Source organism: Pelecanus crispus, chromosome 1, assembly GCF_030463565.1.
Source record: "Pelecanus crispus isolate bPelCri1 chromosome 1, bPelCri1.pri, whole genome shotgun sequence".
Classification (NCBI taxonomy): Eukaryota; Metazoa; Chordata; class Aves; order Pelecaniformes; family Pelecanidae; genus Pelecanus; species Pelecanus crispus.
The window spans coordinates 80,979,761-81,007,602 of NC_134643.1; the positions used below are offsets into that span (position 1 = coordinate 80,979,761).

General features: G+C 39.8%; 1 protein-coding gene across 3 annotated transcripts in view; it reads right to left on the reverse strand.

Annotated features, from left to right (window-relative positions):
• The window catches only part of WNT7B (Wnt family member 7B), a 96,850-nt gene that overhangs the window by 15,754 nt on the left and 53,254 nt on the right, over positions 1 to 27,842 (reverse strand). For 2 of the 3 annotated variants that reach the window (XM_075708816.1, XM_075708808.1), the window contains exon 2: positions 25,144 to 25,370. In XM_075708816.1, the coding sequence (XP_075564931.1) occupies positions 25,144 to 25,370 (227 nt within the window). Of the gene's footprint in view, positions 1 to 25,143; positions 25,371 to 26,036; positions 26,075 to 27,842 lie in introns of those variants that run through there. The other variant, XM_075708826.1, reaches the window with a different exon arrangement.

The window sequence follows — 27,842 nt, forward strand, 5'->3', positions numbered from 1 at the left end:
TTGTGCAACCCCTGGATTCATCCATTTCCTTCTTAGAAATGCCTGCTTTGGTGTCAAAAGCGACAGTTCTGCTTTAATTCCCAAAACATAAAATAAATGTTTTCAGGAGTAACGTGAATGTTACTCTATCTGATCTGATAACTGTCTGATCTAATAACAGGTGATCACCACCAGTACTAATTGAAATGAAGCCTTTTGTCTTTGATGAAGGTGCTGAAGGTCACTTCTTCCAATCTGCCAGGCCATGAGAGAAGTCTTGCCTGTGGTCTGCCAGTCTGAGTTGCTGCCATTTGCTTGAGTTCATTTGCATTCCAACTGAGAGCTGTATTTTAAAAATGGTCTAATACCCAGTAATGCAGACCTTTGCTGCTCAGACAGACAGATATTGGATCATTGCTTCCTAAGATGAGTGATTTCTGGCAGATAGGGTAAGAAGAACCTATTTATCTGTTGTTGGAGTCGTGCAGCAGCCTATACTTTACCCCTAATTTAGGTGTCATCTCTGACTAAGTTTTAGACTGCTAACTGAGCACTAAACTTAGTATGGTCTGATGTGGAAATTATTACAAGTTCCATAATTGCTATGGTTTACTACACTCTAACATGCATATATTCGGCAGCTTATTTTCAGCATGTAACCACAATCAGCTGAGAATCATATATACTAAATACGTATTTTGATCATTCAGCTGTGAGTGCAGGGTTAAAGATGTAACTGTTTCATAGTTATTAGCAAGGCATCTATTTTTCTGAGTAACTAGATGAGAATATTGCTATTCCACACATCATTCTGAAATGTCTTATGTCAGCAGCTAGATGAATAAGACTGCCGCTGAATGTCAGCTATTACAACTGTAATTCAACTTGAAATATTAAACTGTAGAATATACACTGTTCAGCCAGTAATTTGCTAAACTTTGGATCAACAATGATAGAAAAAAACCCTACATGCTGCTGTTAAACAAAACAAATTCCTCATGTACTTACACAAGACACCAGATTGATTATATGACATGATACAATACAGGTCAGTGGTAAGAAGAAATGAACCATGGCAGAAGTTTGAATTTGTTTTGCCAAACCTATCCTTTTCAACAAGTCGTCTTTTGCCAGTGAAAGCTGAGGACACATTGAGTCATTTTTTATGGGCAAAAGACAATAGATAGATCTAGATGAGTAAACTAAAACTCAGACAACAGCACCCTAAGTAGGGTTGGATGAAGACTTTTACAGACAAGTTTAGTTCCTTTGTAATTTTGTATTTTATTCAACACACCCATTAGCAATTCTCAAGGAAAATAGCACAGGCTCTTCTCTTTGGGTTCAATCCAAGGGCAATACAAATCAGTGAGAGTTTTCTCACTGGAGCAGAGTCTTTCTCTATTTGCATTTTCAGTGTAATTAATTTGGGGCTTCTTGGTTTATAATGTAAAAGCAGGGATTAGTTTAATTTCTCTGTCCCTCGAATTTATTATACCCGGTGCTGCATAGATCGCTATAGACTACTGCAACCTCTTTGTACAAGCAGAAAAAACACAGTAGAAAAGCAGGGCTGGCAGGAACATCAGGAGGGTGTCTAGACCATCCCTCAGCCCTAATGTAGGCTAACAAGACAAGTGTCCTTCACAACAGCTTTTTATTTATCCTGTTCTTAAAGATTTTCAGTGGTGGGGATTCCACAGTCTATTCCAGTGCCTCAGGACCCCTATTGGTGCACGTTTTACTAATATGAACCTGAAACTGTCTTTCTGAATGCAAACCCACTGCTGCTTTCTCTACAGATGCTAAGAACCCATTGCTCCCTTCTTCTAGCAGCAACCTTTAAATATTTAAAGACTTCCACCCCTTTCTAGATGTGTTCCATCATCAGTCCTTGCAGAGCAGTTTCAGGAGCTCTGATCATTCCCCCTGTTCTCCCTGGGCTCTCCTAACAGGCTGGCCTGTGCCTTGCAGTGCAGTACTGGAGATGCTACAGGGAGCTCCAGCTGAGGCCTTGTCTGCTCAGGGCGAAAGCAGAAGGAGCACTTCATATGTCTTGCATGCTACACTCCTGTTTACTCATGCCAGCGTGGTGTTTTCACAGCAGCAGGACATTTTTGACTCTTACTCAATTTGCAGTCACCTTCTGTGCAGCTGCTAGCACACCAGATGTTTCCCATCTTGGATTTGTGCAGCTGATTATTCCCACGTATAGATCCCCATGTATTTGTCTTTCTGATTTGCCTCCTCTTTTTTTTTTCCTTTGTTCTTTTTTCTTCTTTTCCAGACCATTTCTCCATGATCATTTTCAATTTTGACCCTAACTTCTTCCAACTTCCTTGCAGTCCCTCCCAGCATGACATCATTTGTAAATTCAATGTGCACAGTTTATTCCCTTGGTCAAGTCAAGAGTATAATACTGACTGGTACCAGATCCAGCACAGATCACAAAGGAAACCCAGTCAGTACATCCATCCATTTTCATAACCACCCTCCAAGTACAACTTCCACATAGTATGTACTTATTTGGTTAGCTTTTCCTTAGTTTTCTTATGAGAATGTCATATAAAGCAGTGTCAAAAGCTTCATTTAAGTCCAAGATTTATGGTATAAACTGCTTCTTCTCTGCCTTGGAGGCCCTGGGTGGTAAAAGAAGGAAATTAGATTGGTTTAACATGATTTGTTCTTGACAGATCCTTGTTGACTGTTATTCATCTCCTTGTTGTCAGTTATGAGCTTACAAATGGGTTTTTGTTCCCACATTTTTTCATTTACCAAAGTTAAGCTGATTGGGCCTATAATTCCTTTCTTTTTTTCTTTTAGAGAAAGGCAATACATTTGTCTTTTCAATTCTTCTTAATTAGAGTTCTCCACAACTTTTCAGCGCTAATGGCTGTCAGGACTAATGGCTCTAAAATGGCTTCATTAAATGAGATGAGATGAGGGACAGCTAACCGGAAAGCATTCAACCTGGACAAATACTTCCCTCTATCTAATGCTGAGATAGTATTCCTCTGTCAATGACATTAGTTCTATAACCATCTGCTCACCATTGACCTTTTTAGTGAAGGCTCATGCAAGAACTGCTTGGCCTTCTTGACGTTATCCTTGGTTTACACTCTCCTTGGGGATCCACTCCACTGAGTAGAGGACCAGCTTTTTTTTCTTCATCTTCCACTCACTGACAAAGTACCAACTGAATGATTACTGTGTAGCCTGTTGTCAAAAAAACAGATATAGTCATCTGTGGTCATGAGGTTCCTCTTGTAGCACCTGTGCTCAGAAGCGCTCCTGAATGATGAACCTGCTGCAGATCAAGTATCTGTTACTCTGGCAGGACTTTCTGATCAAATCTGACGGAGTCTTCTGATGGTCACGTTGGGTAAGGTTGCAGATGACACCAAGTTGGTGGGAGTGTCGATCTGCTGGAGGGTAGGATGGCCCTGCAGAGGGACCTGGACAGGCTGGACCGATGGGCTGAGGCCAACTGTATGAGGTTTAACAAGGCCAAGTGTTGGGTCCTGCACTTTGGTCACAACAACCCCATGCAACGCTACAGGCTTGGAGAAGAGTGGCTGGAAAGCTGCCTGGAGGAAAAGGACCTGGGGGGTGTTGGTAGACAGCCGGCTGAACATGAGCCAGCAGTGTGCCCAGGTGGCCAAGAAGGCCAACTGCATCCTGGCTTGTATCAGGAATAGTGTGGCCAGCAGGAGCAGGGAAGTGATTGTCCCCCTGTACTCAGCACTGGTGAGGCCGCACCTGGAATACTGTGTCCAGTTTTGGGCCCCTCAATACAAGAAAGACATTGAGGTGCTGGAGCGTGTTCAGAGAAGGGCAACAAAGCTGGTGAAGGGTCTGGAGCACAGGCCTTCTGAGGAGCGGCTGAGGGAACTGGGATTGCTTAGTGTGGAGAAGAGGAGGCTGAGGGGAGACCTTATGGCTCTCTACAGCTACCTGAAAGGAGGCTGTAGTGAGGTGGGTGCTGGTCTCTTCTCCCACGTAGTTAGCGATAGGACAAGAGGAAATGGGCTCAAGCTGCGCCAGGGGAGGTTTAGGTTGGATATTAGGAAAAATTTCTTTACAGAGAGGGTAGTCAAGCATTGGAACAGGCTGCCCAGAGAGGTGGTGGAGTCACCATCCCTGGAAGTGTTCAAAAAACGGGTAGATGTGGCACTTCGGGACATGGTTTAGTCTAGTCTACCCTTGATTGGTTTAGTGTGGACTTGTAGTGTAAGTTAATGGTTGGACTGGATGATCTTAAAGGTCTTTTCCAACCTAAATGATTCTATGATTCTATGATTTTACAATATTTATTCATTTCCCACTTCCTCCCTAAAATCTTTTTTTCCCTACTGCAGTCTAATTAAAATAGTCTTGTTTAATTTTGCTTCATCCAGATAGAGCTAGAGCAGGAGTTGCACATGATTTCAGCAGCTTCTTCCTAGACTGCTCATTATGTCTATTTCCGATTACACATCGTTGGGACAGAGAACATTGCAGATTTCAAAGCTGAGAATGTGTCCTGCTATGACAGAATGGCTTATTTACATATTCTTCTCTTATTCAGCATTTTTCATCTCCAGACTCCCACTAAGTTTTTATGGTTGGAGGTGCCAGAATTTTGGCCATCAGTGTAGAATCACTCTGTCAACTGGATTGTTTTCTGTTGCTTATGTAGGTTTGTCAAATTTTCTGTTAGAATGGGCTGCACATGAGCCAGATTTATTTCACACTTGCCTTTTTGCAGCTCCTTGCTGTCACTATTTATATACTTTTGGACACATGTCTATTAAAAAGAACTATTTACTATGCCTCTGCTTTTCACATTTTCTCAAGCATTTCTCCTATTTCATGGCTATTTTCTAAAGACTTGGTGGTACTTTCCACAGTGGTGGAAAGCCTGCAATGAGGCTTCCAACAATTTACAGGAGTTTTTTTACTTAATTTACCCCCTAAACATATTCACTTAACTCCTGGCAACCATAAACAATAGTCAATATTTCTGTTCCAAACTGAGCATAATCTTGTTGTGTTTTTGACTGCCTTTTGGCAGCATGTCCCTTGGTGGAGTTTTCTGGGACAGCTCCTGTGAGGTTAGTAAGTTAACTATGATCCTTGAAAGGATGTTTAGAAGTGCCCAGACAAATACAAAATTTTGGGGCTCTTCCCTGTAAAACTATATTTGTTGTAACAAATATTTCTTACTAACTCAGGCCTAACAAACAATCTGTATCTCATTCTTACAGAAAATGGGGAAATTAAGTTTTGATCCAAAAGAACCACTGCTTGTTTTTGTCAAGGTTTAATTAGAACATGTTGCTAAGCACTCATTTAAAGAATGCACAAGAGCATGGCTTGAGAAATACACAGTGCACAAAGCATGAGGGGTAGTTCCCAGATACACTGTACCATTGAGAAAAGCCTGTGCAGTGTCACAGCCGGCTGTGTTTTCACAATGCTACTGCTGATACTGTCAAAGTAGTATGTGGGAAGCAATAGCTGGAGCAGAGAGATCGTCTCCTGCCTGTGTTCTCCTCGGGACCTACTGACATCCCATTGTGGGACTTAATGATTCCCTGCTGAATGTTTGGTGCTTTTTCTTTTCAGTGATGACTAGCGGTTTGATACACGGCAATATGTGAAAGCTCAGCTGGAGACGTCTTGCAGCGTACTGGGGTTTTAAAAAGTTCTTTGCACCCCTTGCTGGAAAACATGGACTCCTGAAGGCATCTCAGAGAAACTGGGTCCTAAAGTATGTTAACATCCTAATATTAAATGGGGCTGTGAGAAACCAGGTGTTGTTATAACAATTCAATCACTTCAATCTATTCATGATAACAGTTCTTATGTGTCAGATTTACCTATGCCTAACAGTCCCTTTTTTAAGGGCATTTCACAGGAAGAAGTAAAAACAATAATTAAGAAAAAGGGATGTAAAGCTACAGTAAAGGGGCACATATTTTTCTTTTTTTTTAGGTTTGCTCTTGATAGTGCTGTTACACTACAATATGGCCTGTTAAAGGTTTCTGAGAGCTCTGTGTGGTGCTCAGCAAGGGAAATATTGTCCCTTTTGATTTAAGAAATAGAAAATACACTTGCCACATCGTTTAAGGAAAAAAAAAAAGAAACCAGCAAAAAATAAACCTCCCCTCTGAACCTGTCAGGGAGATGGAGGACAGTACTACCACATTTTTAAAGTAAACTTGTTTTCAAGCCAACTTCATGTTCCAATTTAGTAGGATGTAACAGCAGGGTGAGTTGCTACAAAATAATTTTAGTCACTGAGATTTTAATGTATGTGAATATTACAGACTTGAGCGTGTAGTGAGTGAATCAGGTCAGAATGGATATTCTCCTTGGCTGTCAGTAGAGGATCCTTCCAGCCTAAATTATTCTGTGATTCTGTGATTATATTTGACTTTGTTATGGTCCCAATTTCACAAATACTCTGTCATCCCTATTGCCATGCCCATGAATATTAAGAAGTCGTCGCCTTGCAGAATCAGACCTTCTCAGTGGGCTCTCTGCTGGGTCAGTATTTTAATTAACTTGTTTCAATCATTTCAGTGGCTTGACATAAATATACTGTGTTGAAGAACATTTCTTTAAAAATAAATCTGCACTGCCATTTGCATGAAGTAATCTTTTCCTATATTATCTTATGTCACTTCTAACCTAGATAACAAATCCCTGAGGGCAGTGGCCATGTCTGTATTCTTTTGTAAATCACTGTGCACACCTGTGCTTTGCTGTAGAAACATGTTAAATAATAACACCTTTTAAAGGGTTCACTGAATTATGAGTAGTTGTAAGCACTAAGCTCCTATACCTGGGCATGCCAGAGTGTCTGAGGGTGGGTGTCTGTGGGTGCGAATGTCTGTGTACAGTGTAGATGAAATTTCAGCTCTTGCTTCAGAATTTCTTGAGGCAGTTTAGATAAATCATGAATGTTACCTCAATATATTGTGCAGAGCCTACTAGTGGGCCAGTACCACTTTGCCATAATTATTGAATTACAGATATACTCAGTGATACCCAGCTGAAATTGGTGTTAGACACAAATCTGTTTATGCAAGAGGTAGTCCTTGCCTTAAGAATCCACATCTTTCAGCTGGAGAGGGCAACAGAAGAGAGATACTATGACATCTCTTTCACAGGGGCACAAAGAATTTAAGGCATTTATCCATATGGCAGGACCCACAACAGAACAAGCTGTCCTCTTTTTGGATTCTCTTTGTGGGGTGGCCACAGATGAATTCAGCTGTAGACTTCTCAGCAGACAACTGAAACACAAATTCAACCCTGTTTTCATGGAGGATGTCCATGCAGTTGCATGGTGGGACAGAATTGCTCCAAGAATGAAGCAGCAGCTCCTGGGACCGGGACTTCTCTGCTCTGCTCTTCCACATACCATTCTAGCATAGTATTGAATTAGTTCTCTAATGCCAGAGTCATAAAGGAGTTTGGACACAGCGATACTCAGCATCACCATGCCTGTCAGCAATGCAAGAGAAGTACACGGCACTTAGAGCCTGCTCCTAACATTCTGTGCTCACACCTCCTTACATGCCATACCTGTGTAGCAGTAGATCCACATCCTTCCTTTACTTTTAATCTGAAAAAATAACTAATTTAAGTGTCTTAGCAGAGGTTTTGCTGAGGTTGCATTTGCTTTTGTTTCAGAGAGATGCTAAATGTTTTCATGTCCCCATTTGGAGTTCATGACATTTCTTGACTACTAGTAAGATGTGAAACTTTAAGCAGGATCTTAATGTCTGGCTTCTTCTATGTGTCAGCATAGACTTTTTGCTCATACTCACTTCTAATAGTCCCTTGTCAGCCAACACAGTTGTTTGATATGTATAGGTATTAATCTAGAAACCCCCTTTTGGAAACACATACGAAGCAAGAGCAGTAGCAAGCAAGCCTGGCCCAAGATGTTTTGCAAGTATGAGGTACTGTTTTCAGATTAGATGCCAATGTTTACAGTATACAAAATTAATTACATCTATAGGGCAAGAGATAGACACCTAGATCTAAGTCTGCAAAGGGGTGCTGGCTCTAAAGCCTGTCTTTTCGATGTTCTGCCACCTAGTATTTTCCATGTGGCCGGAACAGGAATCCAGCCTTACCAAGCACTGAAAGAGTTAGCCACCAAAAAAGCAAGATTTTCAGACGCTATGAAGCTGCATAGGGAAGCCCCAAAACTGGGAGTAGAAAATGCAAAGAAAGTGAGAGAGTCTAAACTTATCCCACCAGGGAGTTAAGCCAGATTTCCCTGCATGCTGAGCCTTTCCAACTATGCTGGCAGCAGTCATTTAAGTGTAATTGCTGAGGGTATATGGTGGTTTTAGAAAAGGAGATCCCACCCTTAAAATATTCCACTATCAGTCCATTACCCTGTTTTATATTCTGACTGGGGAAAAAAGATTTCATTACATTAAAAGTCAGAAGATAACTTTATTGGTCTCACTGATTAGGACAAAGATATTCTACCAAACAAAATGTAATTTCTTCTAGTGTATTTTTCTTTTTTTTTTTTTTTTCAGAATATCATTTAACTTGATTTTATCAGGTTGAGAATTAGGATTATTTTATATAAAGTAAAGCAAAGCACTAATTCTACCTAGTCGTGACATCTGTAAAATAAGGTTTATGAAGAGCATCAGTATCTTTTCTTGAACTGAATCACATACACTAGGCATCTTACTTGGTCTAGACAGGATATAATAAATAAGTATTTATTTAAAGTGTTCATCAGATTTCCAATCTAAATCCAGAGAAATATAAAATGGCATAACCATCGATCACGTTGTAGCTTTCACTGCAACAGGAATACAAGAGGAGTATTATGTCAAATAACTATGAAATAATGACATCTAGAAATACCTTGATCTACACACCCTTTTGTGGTAATAGCAATGAATATGGAGGAAGTACTGCCCAGCCTCAGAAATGGTAACAGCCAGGCTGGGGACACTGAAAAGCATTTCAGACTACTGGTCATGGAGGAACAGCTCCTGTGTGCCTGGGATAGCACTTTCCAGGCACAGAAATTGTTATGCTTTCATCTTGTCCAATGACTCTGTTCTTCAAGGTGTCCTCAACATATTCCTCAAAACTGTGTAGACATAGACAAAAGACTATTTCCTATGCTTGACAAAAAAGGAAAAATAATTTGTGTGAAATAGTGTACCAGAATGTCACCTTTTTCTGTAAAATCCTGCACAGGGACATAGCAGAGATGTTCTCATTGCATCGGCTGGGAATTGCTGTTGGATTGTCTCCTGGAGGATAATTCTGCATATTGTTCATTAAGGTTGTCCTACAGATCTGTTGCTCACATAAATTGCTGGCACGGTTTCTGATGCCTGGCAGGACACCTTTAGAGGACCAATTCAGTATGTCAAATTTCACAAGCAAATCTATAACGTAAGCACTATCGCTGGTGACTCACTACTCATCCTTTAGGTGTGTGGGCTTTAATGGTGCATTCTTGGCAAGGTAAGGTTTGACAGGTGAGACGCAGTGAGTCTTGATGTGGCTGTTTAGGGTGTTACCACTCTCTTGATATCTCCCATGGTAGCAGAAGGACCAAAGAAGGCTTTAGCTTACAGTCCAGCCCAAACCAGCCCGCCCTTGGCAGCTGCAGTGGAGAGGCTGGGTTTGCAGATCATCAGTATGAGCCTGTGTTCTGCTCTGCTAATTCCACTGCAGAGATCATATCTTCCAGGCATAGACAAACAGCTGAGCAGTAATGCCATAAGTCACTGGCGTCCCCTGTCAGAGCTCAGATTTTGTGGAAAGCAAATGAGAAAGTTCTGGTGAAAGGGCTGGGTTGAAAGTCACTTTTGAATTTGCTTAAATATTTTCCAAATGCTCTTACACTGCTTGTGTGGCTGCATTCACATTTCTGATACATTTGACTTGCCTGACAATCTTTCTGGGAGGAGAGCTAGTTCAAGTAATGATGTCTACACTTCTTGGTGTTTAAAGGGTCTTTGCCTCGTATTCAAGTTTGTAACCCCAGTGAACAAGACACGGCACAAATCACACATATGAAAGAGATTTAAAAGAGTAAAGAGCTCAGAGGGTTTTGGATAAATACACAAAGTTTAGATTCTGGTCCAAACCTCTCTGGTTTACAAAATGAGTGTGGAAGCATCACAAGAGCAAAGTCTTTTTTTTTTCAGCTCTGGAATTTCTGGTCCTGACAGGAGTTGGAAGTGACAAGATTCACATAAACAAGGAAGAATTATATGAATCTTCTCAGGACTCCTGAAAGATACTGAATCAGTGTTTAATCTGAACCTGTCCAGCTAACCCTACCAGTTGGGTTATCTTATCCAGTAGACTAGTGGTTGTTATTTATTATCTGTGTTGTGCTAAGCTTGTGTCTTGCCACGTACTGAGCAAGCTCACCCTAAGATGCTGATCCACAGCAGCAAGAGTTTGACAAACGGGCAGATGCAGCCCTGTGAGTTAGCTGCTCTTTCAGCTGAAAAACTAAATGTTATGAGGATAAAAAGATCAAATTTGTAGCCCATAAAGAGCTTCCATTGTTTTTAAGTGTGACACCCTAGAACTGAAGGATGAGTTTTAAACAAAGATCAGAAGCAAAACCTGTAGGTTTTTAAGGTACTCCAGCTTCAGACCAGGATCCAGGCTTTGTGACCAGGAAAGGAGGGACAAGTCCCTTTCTGCAGTATAAATACACGAGTATTTAAATAGATAGATTGCTGTTAACACCAGTCTTTGAGATGCTACTCAGGTAAAGGTAATTTTAGAAAATGCTAGCAAGTGTCTCTACTGCAAATCCACTATTAAAACAAGATATGGGTCTCATTAAATAATCTTTTCATCCTCCCGCTTTGCAGCAGCCCATTTCCAGATCTGAACTTTGAAGCTGACCCCTGTCTTTGTGATGGGCCAAACCAAAAGCCAGATCTGAACACCACTGAACTCTGGGAAAGTTCAAATCTATCGTTTGTGGTTCAGGTTGAGCTCTAATTAAAACAGACCAGTTAGAAAGGCAAATGTCTTAAAACCAAACCAAAACAAATGTTTCACGTGAAAAGGCTTGGATTAGGCTATATGGTACCAAGTAGTGTTTTTGCCTATCACATGATGTCATGTTCCTCTGGCTAACACAAACTGACAGCATGCACATGCTGCTATATGAGATATTCCATGCAGACACTTTGAATTAAACTTTGAGCAGGACACAGTATGCACGGAAATACTTCATGCTGTGCAAAAACCCATCAGCAATCTTACTGCCACTCAGATTTGAGGGAAGTCTGCTGCCTTTCAAACTTTCCATGCCCTTCCCTAGTAGCACAGTAGTCCAGGGTCTTTTAAAAATCAGTGCCTTGCCTTCTTTGGGCAAAGCTTATGCCTCATTATGTCAGAAGTATGTGGAATATTGACACTAATCTCTGAAAACAAACAAGAAAGTGGCACTTTAGAAACTTCAGTTGTGTAAGAGGGCAGGGAAATCCCACCTAACTCTCCTGCTAAGAGCTTCTGTTTATACCGTAGTTAATACTACAGTGTCTGTAATAAAGCAACATGGTTGATCAAAGGACAAGGAAAAAACAGACAAAAGGAAGGGAACTTGTTTTCTGCATTACTGATCTGCCAAAGTAAAAGAAAATGGGATACAGCAAGGAGAAAAAGAAAGGGAAGGAGGGAAAGAGTGTTCAAACCCCATCGCTGGTGTCAGGATATCACTGTGCACCAGTAGCTAGAAAAAAGGGGCCTTGGACAGGAAGATTTACTCAAAGAATCACAGCACACATACAGCGAGTATACAGTAAATAACCAGCAGTTACTCTTCCTGTGGGCTTTATTCTCTCTCTTTTATGTTACACGTAAGTACTGAACATTTTCTGTGAATTTCTGTGATTTTCCATTTTCATGAAGTATTTTCTCCTTGCGAAATTTGAGTTTAGGCTGTTTGTAGACAACTACCTAAAGTTTCCAAACTTCCTTCTTATGCAAACTTAGCTAATAATCTTGCCTGGCCTATTCTACTGAGATTTTTCAGTATGGTCTTTTTTCAGGCCTGGACTCATTTTCTGGAAGACCAAATCCCTCCACAACATTTCTGTCCTTGCTTCCTGTTTGGATAAGAAGACTTTAACAGCAACCATTTTTGTTTGAGGATCCCAGAGTACTTCACAAATGTTTAAGTGGAGGTTACTCCACATTAATTCTTTCAATTCCCCACTGAAATTAGTCATCTTTAGTCTCCAGACAGCAAAGTATGAAGTGACTTGCCCAAGGTCACAAGAAAAGTATGTGGCACAGCTGGGAACAGAGTCCAAGTCCATTATCTCCTGGTCCATGCTTTAACCATAAAATGATAGTTCTCACATTGAACTAGGAGCCACAGGGTATGTGAAAAATGATATGAAGGGAATTGTATTGAGCTTCTTGAGGTGATGCTTTCCTCTCAGCTTGGACAAAGAGAACGAAAAATGGTTTTACCCGTTCATAATGAGTACTTCTTTGGTTAAAGAATACGCAAACGTTTTCACTCTTTGCTCAGAGGAAATTTTCAGGTCAGACGTTTCTTTACTGGTCAAGTTGTAATTAAAAGAACAAACTTTCTAATTAATCATTCTCTAGCAATATATTAAATTCTATTGACGGCACCCTTTAAAATACACCAAAGCAATAGAAACCAGTAAAAGACACATCTATGCAAAGGAATGAGAGACTCACAATATTTTCTTCTGCATCAATTTTGTAATGTCCATGAAAGAGGCTTGCCAGGAACCTACATATTACTTTAGAATTTTTTTTAAAGCAAGAAGTAGAATGGAAAAAAGAGACCTACTCATGTCCTATATATGATAATGTATTGATTTACAGCAAATCTTATTGAAAGAATCACATGTTCTTGTGACATTTTGAGAAATATGGCAGAAAATACATGCTTATCAACTTGTGCTAATCTTTCTCTGAGTGTGGAGTACCACAAGCGCTTAGGAATGAGAAGCAGCTAGAGAATAAAAACCACTTCACTGTTTAGGAAAGTTCACCACCTTTGCTATGCAGTTAATAAAATATCCCCTGTGTTTTCGCCTGGGATACTGGCATTGGCAGTTTTCCAAAATACTGACTTACACATCAAGACTATCCTTCAGAAATGCCCTGACCTCAACCTTCTTCCAGCTACTTACCATTAATAGCCAGAACTAGCCCAACTTAATGAAACAACAACGCACAGATGCTCTGTACTGACCACTTCTGATTTTGGAGCCTGCTCTTTGCCATTCGCCATTACCCATTTTTTCTGCTCCTGGCCCATTTCTTTTTCTTTCCTTCTCCCTTTACATGCATTCATAGATCTGCTATGCTCTTTCCCACTTCCTCATGTCCCTAGCCAGGCAGTTGAAAGGCTTCCATCGTGGAGATTGAAAACATACTCCATATTAAATGTAACAGAATAGTATGACCGGCAGGTCCATGTTTCAAACACATTCAATTTATGTCACAGCTGAGAATAAACAGCAGGGGAAGCAACTTGATGGGTTGCTGGAGGTTGTGGCTACCCTTTCTTGTGGAACATGTCTCTGTCACTTGCTAAATAGGTGCACCATCTGGTGGCAATTTTGGACTCCCACTTGTTCTTAAATTTCCAAATAGCAGTGGTGGAGTTATGCCTGTGGTTGCAGCATTTTTTTTTTTTTTTTTTTTTCCAGTATCTGTCTGAAAGTCATCAGCTAAGACAACCTTTGCAGGTACTACTGGTGAATGAGTACCAAGAATATCTAGGACTTTAAACGAAGGTCATGTTTCCATGTCTGCTATGTGGGGCAAGTAGGTATATTAGAGGACCACATGCTCCCCTGAGGAACATACATGGAGTGGAGGAAAACTTTCACCGACAAACCACAATTAGATATTAACTGGCTTGATACCTAATTAGGGAGTTTAAGCTCCCAGGATAGTCAACTGGGACCTCCAGACAGTCACGCAGTCAAATTAAGATCCAAATCGCCCTCTGGAACTGCTTCTCTCTCTTCTTTGACCATACAAGGAATACAGGCTGACGAGGTTCCTATCTTAGACATCTCATCCAAATGCTTGGAGCTATGTGGCATGAAACTGGGCCAAAGGAAAGAAGGGAGGAAGGGGCTCCCCATTTTTCTGCCGCTGTTGTCTGAAGTCCTTTAGTTCAGCAACAGAGAAAGAAACCACTGCTACCTCTTGTGCCATTTCTTTCCATGTTGTCATGAAGAAATGTGTGAACAGGTATAAATAAATCATGATCCATGAGTAAACTTCATTCACTTTAGCAACTTGAATAGAGCTTTCCAGTCTACAGCAAGTCAGTCCATGTCTGTTGAGCTTCTATCTAGAGACAGAAGTGCCTTCTCCCAGTGCACCAATGAGGTTTCTGGGAAGCAGTCTACTTAAAGACTCCTCAGCCATCCAAGCCCAGTTTTTACACCAGCACGGGTTAAATCTTAGGAATCGTCTTTCCTTCACACTCCCAGAAATTGGAGGTTGAACCTCTGCAGTGGAGAGAGCATCATAGATTGCAACAGATGACACTTGTAGCTAAAAGTTGTCTCCTAGATCCACTTCAATCCTAAGGCCAAGTCTGATCAAAATGGGATAGGAATTGTGACACTTTTTACTAGAAAAAGGACTCATCGTCAGCTCAATTTTGCATGCTGGCTTTCACTATGACTTCCGTATTTTGCAAACTACTTGGGCACACATTTAAAGTGAAACACTTTCAGACACTCTTTTACTTTAATATGACTTAAAATGGAGGGTTTAAATTTAAGCACGTATTGGGTAAACAGAGTACAACTAAAGTTGTTGGCCAGTTTGAATCCTGAGAAACAGCTACCTTAGCACTACCATGCTAGATTCGTTTTTTCAAGCCTCCAAATAATAGATGATATAGTCCTCTCGCTTGCTTGCTTTCATTTTAATTTGACTCTTGTATCAGTAACAATAATATTATACTTCACAGTTATGGACATACAATATGTCAGTAAGAAATAAACTACAGTCACGGGTAATTTAATCCACTGTTAAAAAGTCATGCACAATACTCAGGAAGGAAATTTTGCCAATTAGAAAATAAGATATTTGTCAGACGTAATATTTTGGAATATGCCAGCCACTTCATTAGAAAAAGAAATTGCTCATGACTAGAGGCAAATCAGCAAACTGCATGGATCAGTGATCTAAGCCTGGATGCTAAAACATTTGTTTGCAAACCAAAATGTACAGATCAACAAATACTATGGTTTTTTTTAACGTTTGTAAATGCCTCTCTGTGCATTTCAAGCTTTTCAATTTAGAAACAGATGGTTTGCCAAACAGAACGTATCCCAAAGAACAGAGGAGGAAAGGGAGGGATGCTGCTACACATGTAACTCTGAAGTCTAATGTTATGTTTAGCCTGTCCTGCTTGATGTAGAGGTTGAACTAGATGACCAAACCTATCATCTGTAATTCTAGGGAAGAGATTTTGACAACATAGTTAACCACAGGAGTAAAGCTCAAGGAATCTCCAAAGTCATTAGAACCCCACGTTATTACACGATCGCATACCAGCAGGTTAGCTGCTATCCCATGCTACCTGTCATCTTACATAAAGAACTTTCTTTGCAGTGGCAAGATTTGGCAGCACCTGCCTGTTTGCAAAGTTGCTCTGTACTTAAAAAAATCAAATGGTTTATAGTTGATTTCTATTTAAATAATCAGGTTTTAGCTGAGTCCCTGCTATGAAATTCAGCTCCACTTTGAACTTCTGCTCGTACCCAAAAGCCAAGAGCCTTTTTAGTGGCTGTAAAATCCCAGCTCTAGTGAAAGCAGTGGCAAAATTTCTGTTGACTGCAATAGGACCAGAATTTGGCCCCTGTCATTTTGGATTAAGCCCAGCATGACTTTATTTAGCTTTAAATGTTATTTGCCTTCCTCTTTTAAGCATGTGTTACATTGTAAGTCGTTAACCAATAGGACTGGGACACTGGAAGTAAATAATTGAGTTAGCATGCTATGGATCATTTGTAGCCAGCAATTTTATTACAAAGTGACATGAAAAAAAATGACATTAAAGGAACATTAACATTCCAAGTGAGGCACTTGGAAGTAAGGAAATGCTGAACTTAATGTTGCTATGCAAAGTCAGCCTTGTTGTGTCCAAATTTTGGTACAGTATTCAATTAAATAATAGCCTAGAATTTGCATGCTATCTTTTCCACAGGACCCCTGACTCACTCATCCCAAGGCAGACCAGTAGAGTAACACGGAAAATTTTATCCTGAGTAGCTAAAGACAAAGTTAGAAGCAACAGAAAATTAGGATTTTTGTTCTGGCCAATGCTGAACGGGAGATGATCAGAGTTACAGGTCATTACAGACTCTGCTTGTAAGGCTACATTATACATAACAGTACCCTTTTCCACTACAGCTAATTACATATTTATTAAGATGACTGCACAATGCCAAAACCCATAAGGACCCACCCCTCTCCAAAAGAATATTTCTTCTCCATGTTGATGCTTAAATGGAGCTACTCCATTTAATAAAAAACAGGTCTATTTAGTTTTGAAGCATTGAAACAAAGTATTAAACTGCCTCCCCACCTCAGTCCGTTGGGTTTTTGAGAGCATAATGGCCTTTTTTTAACCTGAGGTTTAAGGTCACAGGAAGGCAGTGTGTCATACTATGTGATGGCTCTTATCAAGCTGTGCGGTGTGTTATGGAACCATATAGCTTGGAGTACATACGAAAGCGTGCGAGAGCAGAGGTCATGAGACACAGAAGTTTGAGTCTCCCCAGTTACAGTTCCCTACATCAATTTACATCAATGCACTTCACTAATTTAAAATTAGGTGCACTAACAAACCAAAATGAAGTTGTTCAGAGTCAGGTGTATCAATGCATTTTAGTTTGAAAATGTCTACAGAAGAACATCCATTCCAAGAAAATCTTCATTTTTATATGTAAAAATGGAATGAAACAGAAGTTTAAAAAGTTAGCACTTCCCTCAGGATGGACATTCCAGATTTCATTCAGGTCAACATCTACCATTTCTCATCCAGCTGCAAGCCACGCAGAGTTCATGAAGTAATTGTATTAACATGTTAGTGCTATGTTTAGAATAAGGATGTCTGCCTTTTAAAGCAAACCTGCTGCCAAAGAGGTAAATATTTAAATGGCAACAGTAACATTTTAATTTAAGAGAACTTACACTTTTCTTCAAACTCATGACCCTTAAGGGAAAAGAAAACACATCAGCTACACTTGAACTGGACAGTGGTACCTTACAAAAAGACTAGGGAGTAGAGAATATAAATTGGGAAATACAAAAATTTGTCTATTCATGGTTGGAAATTATTATATGCTACAGATTATATATGCTAGACATTTCTTTTACAGGGAGACAAAGAAAAAGAGATAGAGATGATAAAATTAATGTAGCAAAGCAATGTTTTTTCTAGTAAAGTCAAACAAAATTTATTACTGTCAATTTGTAATTTATAAATGGTACTGTCCATTCACATTTATCTTCTCATCTATGATTTGCAGTGTGTTTTGAAAACACTAATTAAGCCTCACCAGATCATTATGAGGCTCTGGCATCTAAAGACATTTTTAAAGCACAGAGACATTATCACACACAAATTTTCAAATTGATTCACTAAGCTGGGAATCCTCCATCCTCTAAAAATAGGATGTTTCTTTAATACAACAGTACTTCCTTAGAATAGAAAGATATTTTTATTTTTCTAAAAATCTCCAAGTGATAGAAACCTACTAAATGAAGAAGAGTCAGAACCTACAACTCTCACAATAGGTTGTCTCCTCAGTTGAAATAATATAAATTCTTATCACAGTAGTTGTCTCATAACTTTTTTACCAATCCTTCCCAAACTCAGCTGCTGCCAGCTGTGAGGTTTATTTTCTTATTCTGGTTTGGGTTACTGTCTGTCTTTGCTACTTGTGACAGTAAAAAACTTATCCACCCTCCTACAGCCAGAAAGTATGAACTGTTTGAATCAATTCTTTAATTTCCTCCAAAGATGATAATGCAAACTAAAATAGCCCTCTCACTTATTTTACCTTGTAACAACTAGATTATCACAGCTTTTTTCCCCACTGTTTAGTTTTCCATCAAAATTAATTGCACGGGAAAAACTGTCCTTGTAAGGCAGCTTGCATACCTTATAGCACTTTACTGCCTGTAGGGTAACTAATAGAAGTGTGCAGGTCTTTAGGTGGAATAGCCCAGCTTTGTTCCATTGTGGCCTTTCTACCTTTGTAAGGCAACTTGTGGGATAGTCACTGACATAACTGAAATCATTCTGCAATAATATATCTCTAATAAGCTAGAACAAATATACTGGATAGCCTTAAGGTTAAGGATATTTTTGTTTCTCCTTCCAGCAACAACATGTCAGTTGTGAAAAGAAATGCACTGTTTGAGACATTTTAGGAGAAGGCTTTGCAACAAGTGTTTGCAGTTTGCTAAATCTTTCCTGCAAAATGAGCACATTAAGGACATCCTCATATCTGTTTTGGGGTTTTTTTTTTACTTTCTCTTTACCAGCCACCTCTGCCTGCCTGCCTGTCAGTTACCCAGCTGGTATGGGTGGTGATTCACTATGCATGTCTTGTTGTGTTTTTTTTTTTTTTTTATTTCAGCCTAATAATGAGAAAATTCTCTCTCTAAATAACCAAGAATTATACATCTTGTTACACACCACTGTGCTTCTATTAAAAACTATCCTTGCATAAACCACAGCTCATTAAATTTGCCATGGTATTTATAGCATCTACTAGTTTTACTAAATCACACTTGCAAATGCATGGGTCCACATGACATTTTGTGAAATGGACATCGGCCATCACTCCAAGGTAGCCATGTGAGTAGTAAAGACCCAGTTTGTATTGGTCCTACATGTTCTTCTGGAAGTCACACAGAGTCCTAGTACAGATTTCAGCTGATTGAATGCATCCTATGTACCTCTCTCCTGGCATCCCAGGCAGCCTGCTGCACTAGGACTTGAAAGCTGATGCCATCCCCTGAGGAGTCGCCTCTCACACTGGAATGTTTTTTACCATATCCTAGCACCAACACAGACATTCAGTTCAAACTACTGAAAACAAGTTGCTTTCTGATCAGTTGCTTGAATGCTCAAAGGACATTGATGTCTGGGACCATGCTATATGACAACAACAAAAACCCAGAAATTTTTCCACATTAGGTCCAAAAGCCACTGTGCATTTGAGGTTCACAATAACTGACAAATGCCTAAACCAATCATAGCACCTACTGCTATGACAAAGATAATTACTGCCTTTCCGTTGGTGAAGTGTGTACCCTGCTCTGTATCATATTTAAAATAATCTAATTCCAACTCATTTTCCCCCTCCAAATTGTTTCCAGCTGTACGACTCCTTTCTTTCCCCCATGTTGTTTTTATTGGATATAACGCAAGCCCGTAAAGATAGATTTTCCCATAATAAATACACAGATGTTAGAATAATAAATATACAGTCAACCTGACATATGAATATTACTAAGCATTAATAAATATATAACTAACAACATAAATCAATTTAAAAAATGGAAAATGAGAACATAAAGTAACAGAGAAAGAAATGGCAGGAGGAAAGAAAGGCAAAAAGTGAGATAGAAATGTACTTACTTTAGGCAAACTATCTGGATTCATTTATGGTTGCCTTTATTGATTTGCTGATAGCATTAAAGGACAAGTATGGTTGTAAAGCATTCCTAAGAATGCCGCCTGTCTTCATGTATTGGAAGTTTTCTGCTCATACTGAAAGTCAAGCTTTCCAAGTTGGCCAACTCATACCATACTAGACAGTACTGCGCTAGATTAATGTATCTGCTTGGACATGAATTTCCATTTTTGGAGAATAATGAGCCTCTCCACTCCTCCCATTTTTGGTAGGAAGTTTTTATTATCATATGGCATCTCGGTTAAACCACCATCGTAGCCCAGAATAAAAATGACTGGATTCATATGTGAGTCTGAACCCAAATTTAATTAAGCCTATATATGGCCTGAACCAAGAATAATTTACTGACTGACACCCCCTCAGCACGTATGATAAGATGCCAACCATTTCTCCCTGACGCCATCACTTACATATCTTTCATGCCCAATTCCCGTGTTCTTTTAGGCCTGCAGCTAAAACACTGGGATCCAATGTGGACTTAGTTACCTGTTTCCAGTACAAATATAGAAATAATCACTTTTTTTTATGAGTATCTTTCCTTCAGAACATGTTCCTCTCCCTTTCTTAGTCTTCTGTTTGAAATTATGCTGTCGTCTTAGTGGTTTATGTGTGCATGTGTACGAGTGCATGTTTATATATAACCATGACATTCAACTTTATTTTCTGATTGTGTTTCTCAAAATAACTTGTAAAGTCTTCTTCACCTGTGAGTTAATAAAATCCATGTACAGATTTTGTTAGTCTTTAAAACTGTAGTTTTCTCTCCCATCCCTCCCCCTTTCTGCCTGGAGAGTGGATCAGAAGTTGAGAAAATTCATGGCAACAAGAAGCTTCTTAAGATGCTGTTCTTCTAAACCTCCCACAGTAAACAGGGCTTTAACCTCACTTCAGATGCATCCTTTCAACATACCAGAAAACTACAGATCAATACAAAAGGTCAGAGATTTTTTTTTTAAAACTTCAGAACACCCTTGGTTTTTGTCTATTTGTTGATTCTTCCCTGTCAGGTGTCCAGTTCAATGATTTGCCAAAACATTGAATCAATGACACGGCCGAGTGAATACTACTAAATCATGATCATTTTCCACATCATAAGTCTCACAAAGGAGACATCTACAGATTACTTTTGATATCTTGACAGCTATATTTTTCAAAACACCTCATTTTTGCCCTGGATTTAGCACTGGTAAGCACACTCTGTTTATAAGCACTTAAATTTGGAGAATTCCAGCAGAAATGGTCAATGCACAAATAATTAGCCAGAATAATCCACTGTCAAAGAATAACAGTAGATTTCACTTCCATTATTGATTCTGACTCCGTACTTCGGAGGCTTTTATGTGGAGTTATTTGTTTCCAACTGTTATTAATGATCTGTAACTTTTAGAGGTACCTACATGGTAGATTGTTCCAGCCATCATTTGGGGGAATAGAGACCAGCGCCTAGCACTGGAGCTCTTTTGCATCAATAGCCTAATAGGACCAGAAGCTTTACTCTTCCAGATCAGGGTCCTCCCCTTCAAAAAGTTAGGACAATTACCTTTCAACAACGGTTATTAATAATAAGAATTGATATATCATTAACCAATTCATTTTTTAATCCATTTGTTAAAGAGGTAATCTTTAAAGAGGTAATTTGTTAGAGGCTTACAGCAAGAGGAATGAGTGGAGAGTGCAAATGATGACTTTATGTGAGAAGCTGGCATGAAAACTAGAGATGAGTGTAGGAAGGTGACAAATACATGTACAGGAACAGGATGAATAAAGCGAGTGTAGTAATGATTTTTCTCTGGGGATGGCATGACTATGGAAAAGTTCTCAGCTATAAATATACAAAAAAATCTATACACAATGCTTGACTAATTCATCCCATGCCACATCCTTTGTCCATGCTACTAATTTGGATCTGTCTGTCACTTTTTATCTCTGGCTGCTATAAATCTTTCACACCAACACGAATGCCCCATGCCTAATATAATTTCTACAGTTGTTAATCTATCCTCTGAACTATTTCAATTGTTTTTAGTACACACTCCCATGTATTATATAGGTGGTACAGCCCTCATTCACTGAAGCACCTCTTTGAAAAAATAGCTCAGCACTGATCCAGCTTAGCTAACTTACTGGGGATTTCCCTGGCACAGTAGGATCCCCAGAAGTCACGAGGATGGACATTTGCTCCTGTGTCATGCCTTCTGGCTGCTGCTTGGTTGTGGCAGGAAGACGTGCATAGCCAGAGCACAATGGCACCAAAGAGCTGTTGTTGGCAACAGAGGCACAGCTGCTGGAGAAAGCTCATGTTGGGTGAGTCTGGGGGTTTGCTTTGAATTTGGGGGGGAGGAGTATTGCATCGGGATATGAATTAGAATAACCCTAAATCTGCACTTGTCAGTGCTCATGGTAGAGCCTTGGCCCAGTGGCTAAAGAGTAGGTGTCCTCTTTCCCATACAGATAGAGCAATTAATATCATGCTATCGTAGCTTGCTCACCCTCTCCTCCCTATGACCTGAATAATTTGCCTTGATTGTTCATCTCCTGAAGTGATTCTGGGAAAAAGCTAGGTGAGCTTTTCTTTGGGGTGAAGTACTTAAGTACTTAAGACTTTTTTAGTCTTAATCCTTTCTGCAGTCTGTTCAGGCAGAATCAAATGTCTGGTTTAGTGTTTCTCTGTGTGTCAGACATGGATGGGTTTTGTTGCACATGTGAATATTTATGCTTACAAGTAATTTCTACCTTTGAAGTTGGGGGTTTTTTTAGCTTTGTCTTTTTTATACTTTTTTTCCCCTCACTAGTGTAGTAACACCACTTCCTAAACCCTGTCCTTTTCCTAGATACTGACCACATCGTCTCTGGGTGCTACTCCAGTAATAAAACAAATAAAGACATGTGGATTATGGAATCCTTTATAGACCTGCATGGAAATCATCTAGCTCAGCTGGCAGGGGTCATGTAAACCTTCTCCATCCGTTACAGTTTGTGTGGTTTCACACCCAACAAATGTCAAAGCAGAACTCAGCTGCAACTGCCAAGTTTTGTCTGTGTTTGGGTTGAGCCATAAAAGAACCCGCCAAATTCCACATCAGTCATTTCAGAGTTGCAAGAAACCACCCAGGTTCGGTGAAGAGGTCAAAAATCTGGTGAACATTTTGGCAAATATGGCCTCAACAGTCGCTCAGGAAAACCCTGTTTTTTTCAAACTTTGTATGGTCTGACCAACCTGATAGCTGGTCCATCCTGATGCCAAACAATTTTTTTTCCCTGCAGCTCTTATTTTGTATAGAAATGTTCAGAATGAAAGCACAGGCATGACTTGTAGTCCTCTTTAGGCATTCAGACTGCACTCACTTGCAAGGTTTCTGAGGATGAAAGGAGTCTCTCAGTGGTGAAGAGGATTAATACCCATGAGTACAAGGACAGAACTGATGAGGTGTCACAAGATTCCTAGCTTGAAGAGGAAAGCAGAGGTGGTGGAAGCCTTTTCACCAGAAAGCTTAGTGATGACACCAACTCTGGTACAACCCTCTAGAGTGTGCCTCTTCGAGGACATAAGTGATCTCACAAAAGTTGAGAGGACTTACTTGTCTAAGGGTCAGAGTGTGCCTGCAAACTTTGGCAGACCAAAACAACATAGCATGAAGAAGTACAACAGTAGCATGCTTGGCAGCTGTATATTTTCCAGCATCAACATCATTTTGGACATCAACTTAAGACAAACAAGCTTAAGACCAACCAAGGAGGACCAGGCCTGTGCTTCTAATAGTCAAGACAAGTAACTAGATGTTTTTCTGATTCATTTAAAGTTGAAGGTAAAAGACAAATGTTAGCGTATTTCCTGTATATGGTGTCTTGAGGATGTTCATTGCCTTCCACTTACACTCTTCTTAAGAAACGAAAGTTAGGCAAGAAGTATTATCTAAACAGAATTAGAAATATCTTAGAACAAATGTGGGAAGAGACACTGATGAGAAAATTCCTCACTACCAGCTTTTCAGCATCAAAACCAAATTCTACCAAACTTTTTTCTGAAGTTCAAAAAGTTCAGACTTTTCTTTTGCCATTAATTTGGTTTATTGGGTCTTTTTATTATTAGTTTTAGCCATCTCCACTTCTTTGATTTGGTGTTGGGTAATGCTCATAGAATATGACAGATTCTCTGTGGGTGTAAGTCAGTTCCCCTGATGCCAATGGATTTATTCAATTACAACACTTTACAGCTGGGTCACTGTGCCTCAGCCAGACTCTCAGACTTGCATGTTCTTTGAAAAACTATTCAGTTCCATCATTGACTTAAGCATACCTCAGCTTTGGGCATCCATTTCACAAAGGTGTTGGAAAAAAAACCAAAAGCCTTGACGTCCAGCAACAACAAAAGCACCATGTACATTGTTTCCTCTTTGCACAGATGGGATGAAATGTTATGCCTTTTTTTCACACAGTTTTGAAGAGATCTTATGTCTGACCACACTCAGTTGTGTTGGAGGCACAAGACTCACCTGAACCATTGAATTCAAGAAAAAGATGTCACCCAAAGAAGAATTAGACACAAGAAGAACAGGCTACAAGCCCACTGAGAAGCTGAATGGCCCTTGTGAGAGCCATACACCACAAAACATTATCCCAACACTGAGCAGCAGACAACATGGAGGATGGTAAGTGGGCAGCCCTTGGAAGAGAGAGGAATAGGCTAAGGATACTCATCTGGGTGATAAGGAAAATAATGATCTCTGTGCCAGAAAAAAATTGTGTAGTCTCCCCTATGAAATAATATCAGACATAGGGTACATGGAAAGTGATCAATTTAAGTTCTGCCAGCTAACAGTTTGTCAGGCCAAGGTCCTGTATTATTTTCTTTGAATAGGTTTCCTGCTTCCAATCACTTGCAGTATTTTCTTTACAATATGATAGCAACACTAAAATGGATATGTATCACTGCTGTATATTGGAAGGCCAATGTCATATGCACTGTACTTCCATCAGTTAACTGGGACTCCCGCATTACTTAATTTTTTGGGAAGTCTGCAAAGGTTTTTCTGGAGCTGATTTTAGTTCCCTTTTGATTGGTCATAATATCCACCATGGTTATCATGGTAACTTCTAACAGCACGTCAATTGGAAATATTTTTTCACGGCGGGTAATGACTGTGTCCTTGGATGCCTGTGCAGGCACCTCAGTCATTGCTGGGTATGAAGTTGCACAGATATGAATGACTTCATCTAGAGATCACTAGAGATCTCCTGTCTCTTCCCAGTTACTTTTCAATGACTGCAAACATACAGACCACAGTTCTGGGAGCATCACTGTTGAACTCCAGTAGGCAAATACCAGAGGGATATAAACCTTTGCAGGACCGCAGTGAGGAAGCTAAAAGAAAAACAGCCCCAACATATCACTTCAGCACTGTATTAGAGACACCCTTACCTACTCGAAGCTCTTGTCCAAAAACTGTTTTCTCTCCCAGTGCGGAGCAGTTCCACCTCCCATACCGAAACTGGTACTGGCACTCATTGATTCCCATTTGTGCCCCTTCCCCGATCACAATGATGGCATCAGGGCGGCTCTGGCAGATCGCTCGCTGCCGAGGGGCCAGGCCTGGGATTTTGTTGCAGATGATATTAGCTCCTAAAGCCACCACAGATGACAAAGCTCTGAAGAAAAAAAAAAGCAGAAAGATATGTTATAACCAAATTGAGTCCATCAATTGCTTTTGCCATGTGCTGCCATGTGGTAGGCAAGGTGCTGGGCAAAAGGGAAAGGGCTGGAAGTTGGATTCCTTATGCAGACTTATCCCAGCCTTTCTGGTCTGGTAAATGAGGTTGGAAATCTTGCAGTAATTCGTGATCTGATTTGTGCCAGAAACAACAAACAAAAAGAATTTTGGCACTTTTGTTTCCAGTCCTACACACAGCCATCAGCTGATGAGATGTGGAAAGCAAGACATATTTAAAAGCAAAAAATAGTGATAACTGACTGTCCATGAATCTTTGGAGATCATGTCTGCTTTGAATGGCTTACACAGATTCAGGCTTAGCATTTTAGTTACTGGAGCCAGTTCATCCATCCTTCATTTGAAACTGTTGAGCACAATTTAGAGAATGACTTCACACTACCAACCCTCTTGCCCATTATTACACTCAGGGTATTGAGTGATTAATGAAAGTTCACCAGCATAACCATACTTTTCAACCTGGCAAATATCACGGAGCACATACGAGTGATCCTTAATATGTGCCATCCAGACTAGAAACATTTGTAGTTCTCATTCTTCAAGTGTATTTTCAGAACTCATTATAAAGTTTGCATATAACTTGCACCTGCCATATGTTTTCACTTTAGTGCATTTATTTTTCATTTTTCTGCTCACTTTTCAACATCTTTACAGGCTCATTTTTCAACATCTTTACAGGCTACATTTTAAGTGGTAATATTTTGAAAAATAAGACAACGTGGGTACATGTTCAGTGATGCCTCAGGTCACATCTACCAAGTACCAGCCAGGTCCATGCCGGCATGCTTCAGCTGGCTCTGGACAGGTCAGCAGGAGCAAAGAGAGCAGTATAGCTGCGTTAGTGAAACAAACCTTGCTCAGCATGGTGTGATACACCCTGAGACAGCTATGCAACCAAAGCCTGGAAAAACCCCTGCCCCACTGCCCAGCTGGCTGTCCTCCTCCTCGGCTGGCAGCCCAGAGAGCATCGCTGCTTCTTGGCACCTGCAAGGAAGTATCTCCCCAAACCCTCTCCCCTCTTTAGCTTGTCCCAGCCTGCTATTGGATCATATGGGTAATTTCATTTTCCCATCAAATGCTGTTGTTGACTGCCTCTGTAAGGTAAGGGTGCTTGCCCAATCATGCTGCAGCACCTTGGGTTTAAGTGGAGTTTCACAGTAACAGAAGTCACCATATATAAATAGGTTAGTAACAGGATACAGACTAACTTCTCCATTACTTTCCTGTCCATCTTGAACACTGACTTAAGCCCTTCTTCTCAGTGTTAAAAATTTCCCACTGGAAATGCTCCTTTTGGAAAATGCTGACTAAACAAAATTGAAGAATTTTATAGGAATTTATCAACTTCATCTCAAAGGTAACTGCAAAATTACATGAATGTTGCATTTCAACGAAATCAGAGTGTTTCATTTTGCCATTTCAATAAACTACAGTAGAGTCAGAGCAGAAAAGGTGAAATGGAGAACTCTTCCCTGTCCAAAATGAAATACCACTTTTACTGTGGAATGGAAATTCCATGATGATTCACTCTGCCTTTTAATAGGTATTTGTGCATCTTTTCCAAAAGTTAATAATCCATGAGAAATTCACCAATTGTGTTTTATTTATGGCTTGGGGGGGGGGGTTATAGATATAGAGACAAGCTATTGCAAAGACAGAGCATGCATGCCATGTGGTACTACCTATTAAACAAAAATAAGAACAAAATGTAGTTGCAGCTCTGACCACTCACAGTGTTTGGAGCAGGAGCCCTCTGACCTGTAGCTTTAATTCATGTTCCTCTGGGTACTGAGCAACAAAGCTGGAGCATCAATTGGAAGCAGCGAGTTCCCAAGATTCATGTAGGTTTTGAGCTAAGGTTTTGTTTCTGGCCCACCTCTACTTAAACAACTGAATAAAACATTTAAATTATGATGTCTTTAAATCAGGACTTTCCAAGAGATATGGCAATCTTCAAAAAAACATTATGAGTTTGATGTAGAGATAATAAGATTCTCTGACATTTACAATGGCACTTAACATATTAACTTATGGCTTCAAAAGTTAATGAAAATCACAGAGGAAAGTATCAATATTTAATTTTTTAAAAATCAGGCACTTCTCAATACTGAAAAGTAAAGTGTTTTCTTTCATAGCTCATGGAGCTTTTATCTCTCTGACTTTAGTAACTTTCCACATTAAGTAGGATGTATATTCTGAAAACGTTGCAGTAAAATGCAAAGAAAAATATTTTTCCTTTATAGCTGTTGTGTTGTATTCATATAAACATATACTCTTTGATGACTCTAAAATGCCAGGACCCTTTTCCAAATCATGTTAGGATCCAGGACTGGCCTTTCCATGGTTTTAAAGTTATGACAAGGGAAAGATATCTTGTACAGAGTAAGTAACC